Genomic DNA, 12,815 nt, shown 5'->3' with positions numbered 1-12,815 from the left:
TAACTTTTTCGTTTTGTATTTGATTGACACTAAGAAAAGGGATTTTGGTTTCATCTAATTGTAAGTATTGTATAACACGAGAGAGAGAGAGAGAGAGAGAGAGAGAGAGAGAGAGAGAGAGAGAGAGAGAGAGAGAGAGAGAGAGAGAAAGAGAGAGAGAATCAGCTGTTGTAATTGAATGCCGTGTTTTTGTTTCGTGAGGAATTGATCGCCAGAACTAACAATAGTCATGTTAATTTCATTCTTAAACTCAGGTTGCCATATGTGAACTAAGGTTTTATTTCTTATAGAGAGAGAAAGAGAGAGAGAGAGAGAGAGAGAGAGAGAGAGAGATTGATTTATAATTATACCGTGTACTCTACAAAACCAATCTTTGCAAATCAAATGTATACTGTTTAAAATATGACAAAATATTGCCGACTCGTTACCGAAGTTTAGGCTATTCACTGCCGATAAACGAACCCAATCAACTCGTGAAAACCTTGAACGCCTGAAGGGAAAAATAAAGCTTTTATAAATACTGCACTAAACAAAAATAATGCTTTAATATACCATCATTAACACTACCATTAAAATTATCGAAAGGTTGGAGAAAGATAAAGATTGCCGAGAACATAACCACAATTCTGTTTACATTTTGTCAGCTGGACTCGCACAGTTAACAGTTGATTTCATTGTTGATGTGGAATTTTATCCTTAGATAGGCTTTTTATTATGAAATTATGTTAATAAGATGTAATGTTAATATTGTTTTGTAACATTTATTATAAATCACCATATTTAGGGCTACCAATAGACTTAAAAAGACAATATATTTGATACATTTTGTAGTCCTTGACTAGCAGACTTTGAACAGCTTAGCAGATACAGAATATATATTTTTGGAAAATAGCGATCGCATAAAAGGGGAATTGTATAATTCGAACACGTATAATTCGGAACCCTACTGTATACTATATTTTAAAGGTTTTGTAATGGTAATTGTTGTACATATCATGACCATTAACATCAGAAATTAATAAAAATTAATAATTCTCAATAAAAAAAAGGAATAATTGACAAATTAACTTAAACTTTACTTTTGAGTTTACATCTGATGACAGTTGTGGCTGGCATGAGGAAGATGAGAGAGAGGATCAGGAAAGAAGAAGAGGGGGGGTTACTGCTTCGAAGGAGAATCTCCCTCCCTGAGCAGTTCTTGTAAAATATCAGAAGCTTTCTTTTGAGGGTCGTTCACTATCTTAACAGAATCACTCAAATTCACTCTTTCTGGACTCTTGGTTGTCATTTTTTAATACTCCTACATTCAATTTTGACAAGGAATCTCTTTAGAGACAACTGTTTTTGCCTTTTATTTAAAATGGCATAAACAAGGTGTAAAAATTGTTTGAACATTATGTGGGAGGAGTATGGGCACCACATGACTTATTTCTGTACATCACATTACTAGTCTGATTAGTACTTGTCCATAAAAAAATCCCATATGGAGCAAAATTTTTGCTTGCTTTCAAAGTTACTCATAACCCTAGGAACTCCTAGGCTTCTTAGTCCTCGAGGTAGAGCTCGGAGGCGAAGAAACCCTCTTTGACTTCTTCCTTCTCCTGAGGAACCATTCCCACTGGAAGATGGCCACTTTGCACGAAGGGTAAAGCTGGTGAAGATCTATCTCAAAAGATGACCTGAATGTGCCGTCGTCCCAGGAAAAATCTACATGTTTTCTTCTTCAGCAACAGTCACACCCGGAAAGAGAAAGTAAAGTTAGCATAGCCGTGAACAAAGAATGGAAGATCGCGGCGAGAGACATCTGCTCTCTAGCCTAGCCAAATCAAATGTGGTTGAGGTAGTAATTTTGCGAGGGGGCCATTAAGCCAGCTTGTGCTGAATCTAACTCCTATGTAAAGAACAAGGGTTTATATTCGTGTACAAATAAGTTTTTTAGGCTCAGCCATCTCGTCCTGATGGAAGAATCCTTTAGGCAGCTTTCTAAGGGATATTCAGCTACAGTGATAGTCCCAGAGAATTAATCATAGGTCTCCAGAATTCTAACTCCTGGCGCAAGTATCCTTAATATAACTTTAAGGATATCGCATGATATCGGGACGTATTTCTTGATACGACACATGGCAATCTTCACCCCGAATAGATTTTACTCTTTGAGGGGGAAGAGTGCCGAAATGAAGGGGAGCCGTTATCAAGGTACCCGGTGGATCCCCTCCCTGTACTACTACGGCGCCTTATTCCTTTGAAAGTAGCATTTAAGCACAGTGTTCTCCCACATTGCTCTCGGTGTTGTTACTGTTTTCAAGGAATATTATCATGCAATTGCCAGCATCTTCATCCTCTGTAAAGTAGAGTATTTAATCTTTGCTGTGTATAATTTTTAGCTCCCTTCTCACAGTTAAATTAACATAATTCAGGTGTGTTAAGTGGAGCACTGCCATCCCCGGAGGCGGCCATTTTAAGACCGCTGTCGCATGCCATAAATGCTTTATTTAGTTAGTAGTGCGACGCTCCCGGTATTTAGCTATAAAGAATTTTCTAGCTAGCTAGGCAAAATTATACTAGTGAAGATAGCATTACACATATAATATTTCCTCTTCCGAAAACAACGTAGCCGAGATCCCCATTTGAGTTAGGCTAGCCTAACCAGTTCTAGTATACTTCAGTAACGTTAATCCCCCGTGTAACCTCTAGTATCGTTTCTATTAATTCGGTCGGGATATATATATCCCCTAGAATTATTGGTATAATTCGATACGCTTCTCTTTTAGAGAAAAGAGGATAAACCCTTCTTCCCCCCTGAGTGCCGCCATCCCAGGCGACATCCCTATCTTCCGTCATCGCCAATAAGTAGTTTACTCCGGCTTGACTTGGATAGTGTTTTACCATCGATCTTCTTGCTGGCGAGTATCCCGGCTTTGAAGTATGACAGTAACTCAGGGTGTATTGTCTTGTAGCTGACAACGTTATCGACAGAGGAATAGTAGTTCCTCTGCCGGCTAAAGCGTTGTCGGCAAAGGAAGGTAGGCTACCCTAGTCTACAACTGAAAGTGGGCAGCATAATTGCCAACACCTTTCTCCCTTGTGGACTAGAAGACATGCCTTATACCCAGCAAGGTCACAGGCTAAGGAATCGTTATCCCCTGCCGCCCAGGATGGCGCCGGTATAGGAAGCTAGGCTTTCTTGATTTAGAGCCGAAAGTGGGAAGCATACTTGCCGCCACTTTTCTCCTCTGTAAAATATAAGACCCTTTCCCTTCCCCTTCTGTCCTTTAGTGCCGGCCTAGCCGTCACAAATGTCCTTTGGCCGGTATTCTACAGTCATCCCCGCTTGCCGGACTGACTGGGTTACCGGCCGGGTTCCTACAAACGGCGGTTAGGTTACCGCCTCGACCAACTCCCTAACGGAAGCAAACTCTGGGAAAGGTTGAGCTGGCCCTGACGGCTGCCGGTATGAAACCCATTATACTGTTGAGAATTGTTCAGTCCTCTCTTGGACTGCCATCCACAAACCTTGTAACTGGCAGTACAGCCAGCAACAGAATTTGTGGCTGGATGGACGCTAGAATCAACGTATTCCTCCTCTTCCATTTGAATTCTCATTCTGGGAAGAAGGCTGTAGAGGCAATAGTCCCTACACTCCCAATTATTGTACTAAACTATAATAATACGGGAGTCCTTCTTCCCATTCTCTCTCTCCCCCTGTCAGCTAGTGCTGCCAGGTACTAGCCTAACCCGGTAGTATACCGGTAAAACTATACTATAAGAATATTCAGTAGCCAGTATTCCTGCAGTATAACAATACAGCAGTTAGAAAACTACAGTAGATAATGATACAGTAGTATAAAATTTCCAACATACTCTGTGTATCCTTTCACAGTCCATTGTTGAGACCGATTAAGATGTTGAGGTAAAGTATTCCTTCAACATCCTGATGAATCCTAGATCATCAGGACTCAAATAATTACCATTCAGTATTAATATTCTACAAGTGGAGGAGTTAGTGTTAATATTCACTAACTCCAGCTCTACATATGAGAGTTATTCCAATGTATTTTCTCTAATAAGGAAATTAAAAATATTAATATTGGAGGAGGTCACAGTAATTGCCTGGAGAGGAAACACAGATATGTCTTTCCTACTTCTTTTCTAGCTTACTATCCTAAGCTATTATAAATAATAGTAAGTAATACTATTAATGAGCCTGTGTATTTATAAGCATGTGTATTTATATCAATGATATAAATAACCTTATACTCATTTCACCCTTTCTTTCCTTTCAGGAGGAGTCTAAGGTGAAGTGTGCAGTCATGTTCTGCAACCACAAGAGTAAAGACTTTTGTGGGCACACGATGTGCAGGTCTCATGCCCCCTGCTCCATCGCAACTGAAACCCTGAGGTATTGGGACCCGAAGGGTTGCACCGTCTGCTCGGCGCTGATGACCGAGGGATTTGGTGAAGATATCCCTGAGACTACGGAGTCAAGGGATACAGAAAGAGAAACTCTTCGGAGGTGGGTAAGAGGGTTCCAAAAGAACTCTCCGGGACCTTACCTGCCTAATGAAGCTATGAGATGCCTTCTGTTTCCTAGGGCCCAATCCGACACGGTTGTGCCCCAGGTACAGGCCAAGCCTCCCTTCATCCAGCTGACGATAGAGGCGGACATTAATAAGGCCCTGAAGGCATTGACATCCATCAGGAACGGATGTCGGAGGTGTCTACTGACACCGAAAAGGACCTTCTACAAGAAAATCCTAAAGAAGAGGTGGCTCAACCACCCATGGAGGAAGAAGGATCCGTATCTACGATAACTGAAGATCCTCAGTTTTCTGTGACGCCATATCAACCCATGCCGTCAACTTCTTCAACCCCAACTCCCCATCTTGAGCCACTGATAGCCAAGAGCGAGGCGCTCCTAGGACAACTTCAGCAGATTATGGAAACGTTTCGCAAGGAACAACAAAAGGAGATTAGGAAGGAAGTAAGAGAAGTGAAACGCCCGGGGTTTTTCATAGGCTCTCATAAGCCTATTAAGGTCTCTGACAAACCTCAATGCTCCGAAACTAACCCTTGGAGGTATGCGGAGCATATGCCCATGATAAATGGGAAGCTGTACATCTCCGAGAAGTTGGGGGCCAAACCCCTAGAAGATCTCCAATTTTGGCCTAACCTATCGGCATACCCAAATTGTTACGTGAGACTGCGGGATGAACCAGCATTTCGTGAGGAGACGGAACCAAAAGAGGTCATAGTCTTCGAGCATGACAAGGCACAGGCTCTCTTGTCCAAGACCCTAAAGAAAGCCAGTTACACCAACTCCAGGGTTTCAGCTTTGAGCAAGAAGCATCCTACCTTCATTGCTCCTTCCTCCAGAGTTTTCCCCTTTTCGGTCAAAGTTCTCGACTGTGTGTTGAAAGCAGTTAACGCGGGCAAACCATGCCCAGTGCTAGAGGAATGCAAACCATTATCTCTAGCCATGCCTACCTGCGAGAAGGAATGGAACGAGGTTCATCTAACCTTCTAAGTCTCTAAACTGGATCTGGAGATAGCAGGTCAACAGTTCAATGAGAACCTTCCAAAACTGCCAGAGCATCTTTTGAGAAGGGAACAGGAGACAAAAGAGAGACTAGCCGCTTCTTTGTTTCTTCAGAACTGTATGGAAATGTGTGCAGGCCTTTCCAATACCCCAGATATGTACATGGTCCTAGCCAAGACTCACATGGGTGCCCTTGTCAAGGACACGTACGCTTTTGTTAGGTCCAGGAGGGCCTGTAGAGAGCATGTGTTTGCCGTAGCAACGGTCAAACACGAGTCCAGGAAGCTGATCACTTCATGTATCTGGGGCAAGGACCTCTTCCCAAAAGAATAGGTTCAGAAGGTAATCGCCAAAGTCGCCACAGAGAATAGGAACCTTCTCCAGAAGTGGGGGCATGTCTTCCAAGAGGAAGTCATCCTCAGATGCTGGTCCCCAACCGAAAAACAGGAAGACAAAGAAGCCACGTATATCTTAGGCCTGCACAGCATCCAACCATGACCATGACCACAGTGCCCCAAATGGTAGCACAGCCGCAAACCACCTTCCAGATGGTGCCCCAGCAGCTGGTAGCTCAATCGCCAGTGTTCAACCCAGGCTTTGAGAGGCACACAACTACCTTTCGCCCCAGAGGCAGAGGCTCAAGAAGAGGCTCCTCAAGGAACCCCTCAAGGGGTCGAGGAGGACGTGGTCAAGGACGTAAATCTTCAGGAACATCTCAGCAATGAGATGCTCTAGGTAGGAGGAAAAGACTGTTCTTGTGAACAGTACGTGGCTCTGTATTTATTTGTTGATTTTAGCCCCGTTCAGTGTTGATTCTCAAGTTGGGTATCAATTACATTCCATGGTCCTTTTTGTAATTTATTATATAAACCATGAGCCATTAATTGAGTATAACTGAAAACAAAAGAAAACACTTTTAGGCTAATGCCTACAAAACTGGTAGGATGCCATTGGCTATATCAAAGGTACAAATAAAAACATAATATAAAAACATAATATCAAAACGGTACAAAAATACATACTATAAGCAAATTAACGTATCTTACCACAATTTTGGGGACTTAATCCATTAGATATACAACATGAAGAAATCCATGACAAGTAAGTCACATTTCATGTGCTTGAATCTGAGGCAGCAGTTGTTGTGATTGTTTACATCTACCCAGTAGAGTGGGAAGTACCTCGTCCACCTTGGTGGAATGTATTTTAGTATTGTTTCAAGACTCAGATATAACTGGGTGTTCTAATGACAGTAACAATGGCTCCCCTAAATTGTGATAACAATTTAAACAATAACTATACTATTGGGGAATGAATATGAGATTCTTTACAAACAATAAAATTACAATATACAGGTTAGTCCATTCCATAACCAAATAAAAATATACAGTACATAATGACTTAAATGCTCCCTGATGGGGACTTCCCTGTTGTACTTTCTAATAACATTACAACTGAATGAATAGGCCTTTCTAGAATTGTAGCTGTCTTGTGGCGTTTACCATTTTCATCAAGAAAAGCATCTGCTACTAACAATTTAATTTTTCTAACATGGCCAGCTTCATCTGCGTTTGTTTCTAATACCCGGCCTAACATCCACTTGTTGCAAGGTAGATTATAGTCTTTGATTAAAACTATATCATCAATTTCTACATTCCTTTGAGGCTTTAACCACTTTTGGCGTATTTGTAACGATTGTAAGTATTCTCTTTGCCACCTCTTCCACAACTGATTAAGAAGACATTGTACACGCCTCCATTTTTTCTTTGAAAACATGTCCTCTTTTACAAAATTACCTGGAGGAGGCAAGACTACCTTGGACTTCAATCTCAGAAAATGATTAGGTGTCAAAGGTTCTACATTTAAAGGATCATTCAAGTTATCTGTGGATAATGGTCGCCCGTTTACAATATTTTCTGCCTCAGTCATGAATGTTCTCAAAGATTCATCGTCTAAAATTTTACTATTGTTAGATAGCAATACATTCAAAATATTTCTAACAGATCTTATTTGTCTCTCCCAAACACCACCCATATGACTTGCATGAGGTGGGTTCATTTTAAATGTTATAAAATCACATTGGTCCTTTAATAATTCATTTTTAATATTTTCAACCTTCATTTCTCGGAGGCACTTTGCAAACTCTTCTCTTGCACCAATAAAGTTGCTACCTTGATCTGAACGCAGTTGTGCGCAATGGCCTCTTCTACAAACAAATCTCCTATAAGCATTTAAGAAAGAGTCTGTACTGAGAGAATGGGCAGTTTCAATGTGTATTGCCCTAGTTGACATACATGTAAATAATACACCATACCTTTTGAGCTCTTTTCTACCTTCCTTAATTATAAATGGACCAAAATAATCAACTGCACTGTAAGTGAATGGAGAAGACATTTCTACCCTATCCTTTGGTAAATCGGCCATCTTCTGTGTAAGAGTATCATGTCTAATTTTTCTACAAGTTACACATTTTGATATATGTTTCGCTACTAAGGATGATCCACTTATAATCCAGTAACCACTAGATCTAATTTCATTTAAAGTTAAATTTCTACCTTGATGGTGTACTTTATTATGATAGTGACAGATTATCAATTCAGTCATATGACTATTCTTTGGCAAAATCACAGGATATTTTACATGGACATCAAAATTACTTCTGTGTAATTTACCACCCACTCTTATTAAGCCATCACTACCAATAAATGGATCAAGCTTGTACAAATTGCTAGATTTCCTTAAACATTTATCAAATTTGTTATTGCTTATACTTAACAACTGATATTCATATTGAAAAGCTTCTCTTTGGACTAATTTTATAATGGTAATTTCTGCCTTGATTAGCTCTTCTACAGACACATGAACATACTCAGTATATAATGATTTCTGTTTCAATTTATCAATAAATCTATTACATAAAGCTAATGACCTTCTGGCACGTGTCCAATCTGAGAAGTAATTAAGTCTGGTAAGTATGGTAGCATAATTATTACCATCAGTGTTAATTGCCAGTGACACTTTCTTTAATTCTGGATCTTCATCTGTAACTTCAAATGAACATAAAGTTTCATTATCAGCATTATCATGTTTTAAGAATTCAGGTCCATGCCACCACATATAGTTACTAGTCAGATCATGAACAAACATGCCTCTTGAACATAAATCAGCAGGATTATCACTTGAGGAAACATATCTCCATTGTTCAGGTAAGGTGTGATTTCTGATTTGCGCAACTCTCTTTGCAACAAAAACCTTAAACTGTTTACATTGATTAGCTATGTATCCAAGAACAATTGTACTATCTACCCAAAATACTTCTTTACTAATATTGACCTTCAACTCCTTTTTTAAGAAATAACTCACTTTCACTGATGCTAATGCAGCAGTGAGTTCTAACCCAGGTATTGTAAAAGTTTTCAAGGGAGACACTCTTGATTTAGCCATAACTAACCTAGTATGTACTTGTCCATTTGCATCTGTCATTCTCAAGTATGAGCATTGACCATAACCCTTCTCACTAGCATCAGAAAAATGATGCAATTCATAGTCTATGACATTCATGTTGGCTGGTTTATAACATCTCTCAACTTTAATCTCTTTCAATTTGGGTAATTGACTTAACCAGTTTTCCCATTCAGTAATAACAGTTTCAGGAATAGGATCATCCCAGCCAAGGTCTTGTTTACATAAGGTTTGCAAAACTTTCTTACCTGTAAGAATGAATGGTGATATCATGCCTAGAGGATCAAAAATAGAGCTAACTATGGATAAAACATTCCTTCTAGTACTAGGCCTTTGAATGGGTTTGACATGAAATTAAATGTATCTGTTTCAGTACACCATTCCATACCTAATGTTCGTTCCACTGGCAATTCATCTTTCGTTAAATTAAGATTCTTAACTGATTGAGCAACTTCATCAGGACACATAGCCTTTAAAACTTCAGCATTATTGGCAACAAATTTGTGCAAATGGAAACCACCCCTTTTACATATCATCTGACTTTCTTTGGCTAAGTTTATGGCTTCCTCCACTGTAGCTACAGACTTCAAGCCATCATCCACATAAAAGTCTTCTTTAATGAACTCTGCTGCCTTTTCAGTAGTTTTATCCTTAAATCTATCAGCAGCAGCTTTCAAAGCATAGTTTGCAACAGATGGAGAGCTTCTAGCACCAAATAGATGAACAGTCATCCTATATTGAACAATGTCGCCATCTAAATCATGGTTATCAAACCACAGAAATCGTAAAAGATTCCTGTGTTCTTCATTTACTAAAACTTGGTGATACATTGCCTCTACATCACAAGTAAATGCAACAGAATGATTTCTAAATCTACACAAAATACCAGTTAGACTATTTGACAAATCTGGTCCCTGAAGTAAACAATCATTCAAACTTACATTTTTATACATAAAAGAGCCATCGAATACTACTCTGATTTTGTCAGCCTTTCTGGGATGGTAAACCCCATGATGTGGCACAAACCAAACCTTTCCATCAGTTAGGCATGTTTCATTCAAAGGAACCCTTTCAGCATAACCCTTATCAATCATATTCTTCATGAAATTTATGTAATAATTTTTCATGGTTACATTCTTCTGAAACTTTTGTTTTAAGTTGGATAGTCTTTTCTGGACTACTAACTTATTATCTGGAAACTGAATACCACCTCCTTTGAGTGGCAATGGAATTTTAAACTGTTCACCATCAATAATCTTAATACCATTACTAACAATTTCAATAAACTGTCTTTCTTCTACTGACAAAGCTACCTCATCGTCACAAACATTACTTATGAAATCAGATTCAAACATCTCTCTGACAAAATGAGGCTCATACATTTCTTTTACTTTGGTTGGTACTGTAAAAATGTTATTTGATATCATGGAATTTATTTCAATTTCTTCAACTACATTTCTATTAACAACAACATCACTTTCTAAAGTATTCTCATTGACATTTACATTACCAATAATTCCCCATCCAAGAGCTGTTCTCTGACCATAGGGCTCATTTCCAGACCCAGGAATGATTTCTAAAGGTTTGTCAGCTTTTATACAGTTTATACCTATCAATAGACCTATCTCAATGTCAGGCTTATACTCTACTAGCCTTCCAGCAATTTTTTTAAGATGAGGCCATCTTAAAGCTGAAAATTTTTTAGGGATTTGTGCTCTTCTTGCAGGAATAGTTTTTCTAGAGTAGACACATGGTAAATTTACAGTACTATTTTCATTTATGCCCTTCACTGATAAACCAAATACTTTAGTACCTTTTTTGGGCTCAAGCCATGGCGTCCTGATGGAAGGTTCCTTTTTGGTAGCTTCCTTGGGTATATAACTACTAAATATTCCCAGAGAATTTAACCACAGGTTATCACAGAATTCTAACTTCTGGAGCGAGTATCCTAAAGGTTTCCATTTAAGACATCGTATATCAACAGGGGACGCATCTATTAACGCGCCACATAGCTATCTACACCCTACATAGAGTTAACACTTCGAAGTGTAGGGGCGGAGAATAGCTGGGGAGCCGTTCCACAGCTAATCTCGTTCGTGGCTACTTTTGGTACTTGAGACGTAAACAAACGGGCGCCATTGCTAAATGACGTCACGTCCGTCCTCATCCTTCGTTTAGTAGCTTGCCTTACTAGCCGGATTTTTCCTTGTGCGTACTTATCGACTTGCATCTTAGCCATGTCTCTACCCTCGGCCTCGCCTTCTTCTGGAAAGTTGAGTACAAGGTTCCAGTATTGTTTAAATAAGCTCTGACCGTAAAGTAACTTTTACTTTTCGAGATATTTGATGTTTTGTGGCAGAGCTGTGCCTCGACCGGACCCGCCATTTTATGGCGTCGCTGTTGTTTGCATGCCTTATTTAGATAGCCTCAACAGCGTTTTCCCGGCCTCATTAACTAATCGATACTATTAGTTATTTAGTCTTCATAGCTAGGAACTTTTATATCGTGTTTTGACGCTTTTTTTATCGGTCACCAATTGACCCCATAACAGTTGGCTAGTCTAGCCCCTAGGCCAGTGCGCCTATATCAGTGTTCATGCATGATATTTGTCAGTGATCCTAGGTTAATTTATGAAGATAGTGGCATTATTTTACGATACTATTGACTGTGATGCAAGTGTTTTCGCCTTCAGGGACCATATAGGGGATAGGTTAGTTAGTGTGCCTTTCTAACCTAACCTACAAGTAGGACCCCTATATGCTTCCTTCATCCCCTGCCTTAGGGCATCCCCTCTGTGCAGGCTTGCTCCCCCTACCACGTAAGGGGATCAGGCTCTTATCAGAGTATATATCGCTTCTCTGTCCCCCCCTAAGGGAATGATCCCCCTTAGGGTTGCGTCCGAGAATGAGGAACGGCTAGTCCGTCCTCTATTGCTGGGGCTAGGTCTCCGACCTTCCCTGCAATAGCGATACGTCTTCCATCCTTCCTAGTTCAGGGTGTAACCTCCCTGCTCTAGGTTAGGTTTTGGGGGAGTTAGCTCTGTACCTTGCTGAAACGATACCCATGCACCGTTTTCAGACAGGCTGCCTTACCTTAGGCTAGGGAGTGTCCTCCCTTCCTTGGTGGCCGCTCTGGTACAGAACCTCCTCCACAGAAGACCCTTCTCTTCTCCCCTCCCCACCTATCCCTTGTATGGCTTAGCCTATACTTAGGTTAGTCTATACCCTTCTGTCCTCTGTCCTACAACTCCTCCTTAGGGTGGAGTGATAGGGCTACCTTGAGCTCCTGTGTGCAGTCCGCTCTGGTACATATACCCTTCATAGTGTCCTATGGGGTTAGCCACTGGATGCGTTCTGTTTGCAGGGGTTCTCCCCCCCTCTTGGGTGTTCCCTAGCCCTCCCTTGGGCTACCTTAGCTCCCGGTCCTCTGCGGCCCCTGCTTCTGGGTGATAGGGCTAGCCTCTATCATGGGTACACCCACTCAGGTGGGATGTCTTGGGGTCTGTGGCCGGACCCCTACATCCCTCCTTCTGTCTCTTTCACTATCCTGGTGCCGGTCCCTTGCCGCCTCCACTGTCGGTGATACCCACCTCCTACCTTGGTGACTTATCCCTTACCCTCTGGGCCGCCAGTCCTCCGTGTGCTGGGGGACTGCCGCCTGCCGCCGGCGTCCAGCCGATGGCCTTCCCTCTTCCCTCATAGCTTCGGTCGTCCGTCCACCGGCCGGCCCCCGGAGTGCCGGCATCCACTGCCGGCAGTCCGGTTCTACTATAACCATCCTTGTTCCTGTCACCAAGCCGGCAACCTCCGGATGCCGG

The 12,815-nt window shown here is 41.0% G+C and overlaps 1 protein-coding gene across 1 annotated transcript; it reads right to left on the bottom strand.

The window, feature by feature from the left end:
• Positions 1-6,937: 6,937 nt before the first annotated feature.
• Positions 6,938-9,271, bottom strand: LOC137660267 (uncharacterized). The gene has a single exon (XM_068395073.1). The coding sequence runs from the start codon at positions 9,269-9,271 to the stop codon at positions 6,938-6,940; it is 2,334 nt and encodes a 777-aa protein (XP_068251174.1).
• Positions 9,272-12,815: the final 3,544 nt, after the last annotated feature.

Source organism: Palaemon carinicauda, chromosome 1, assembly GCF_036898095.1.
Source record: "Palaemon carinicauda isolate YSFRI2023 chromosome 1, ASM3689809v2, whole genome shotgun sequence".
In the NCBI taxonomy this organism is placed as follows: Eukaryota; Metazoa; Arthropoda; class Malacostraca; order Decapoda; family Palaemonidae; genus Palaemon; species Palaemon carinicauda.
Note: the sequence above shows the minus strand (reverse complement) of the source record. Positions and strands in the feature narration are given on the sequence as shown.

Coding starts and splice junctions, on each gene's coding strand:
- LOC137660267 (XM_068395073.1), bottom strand. CDS start 9,271: ATGATATCACCATTCATTCTTACAGGTAAGAAAGTTTTGCAAACCTTA.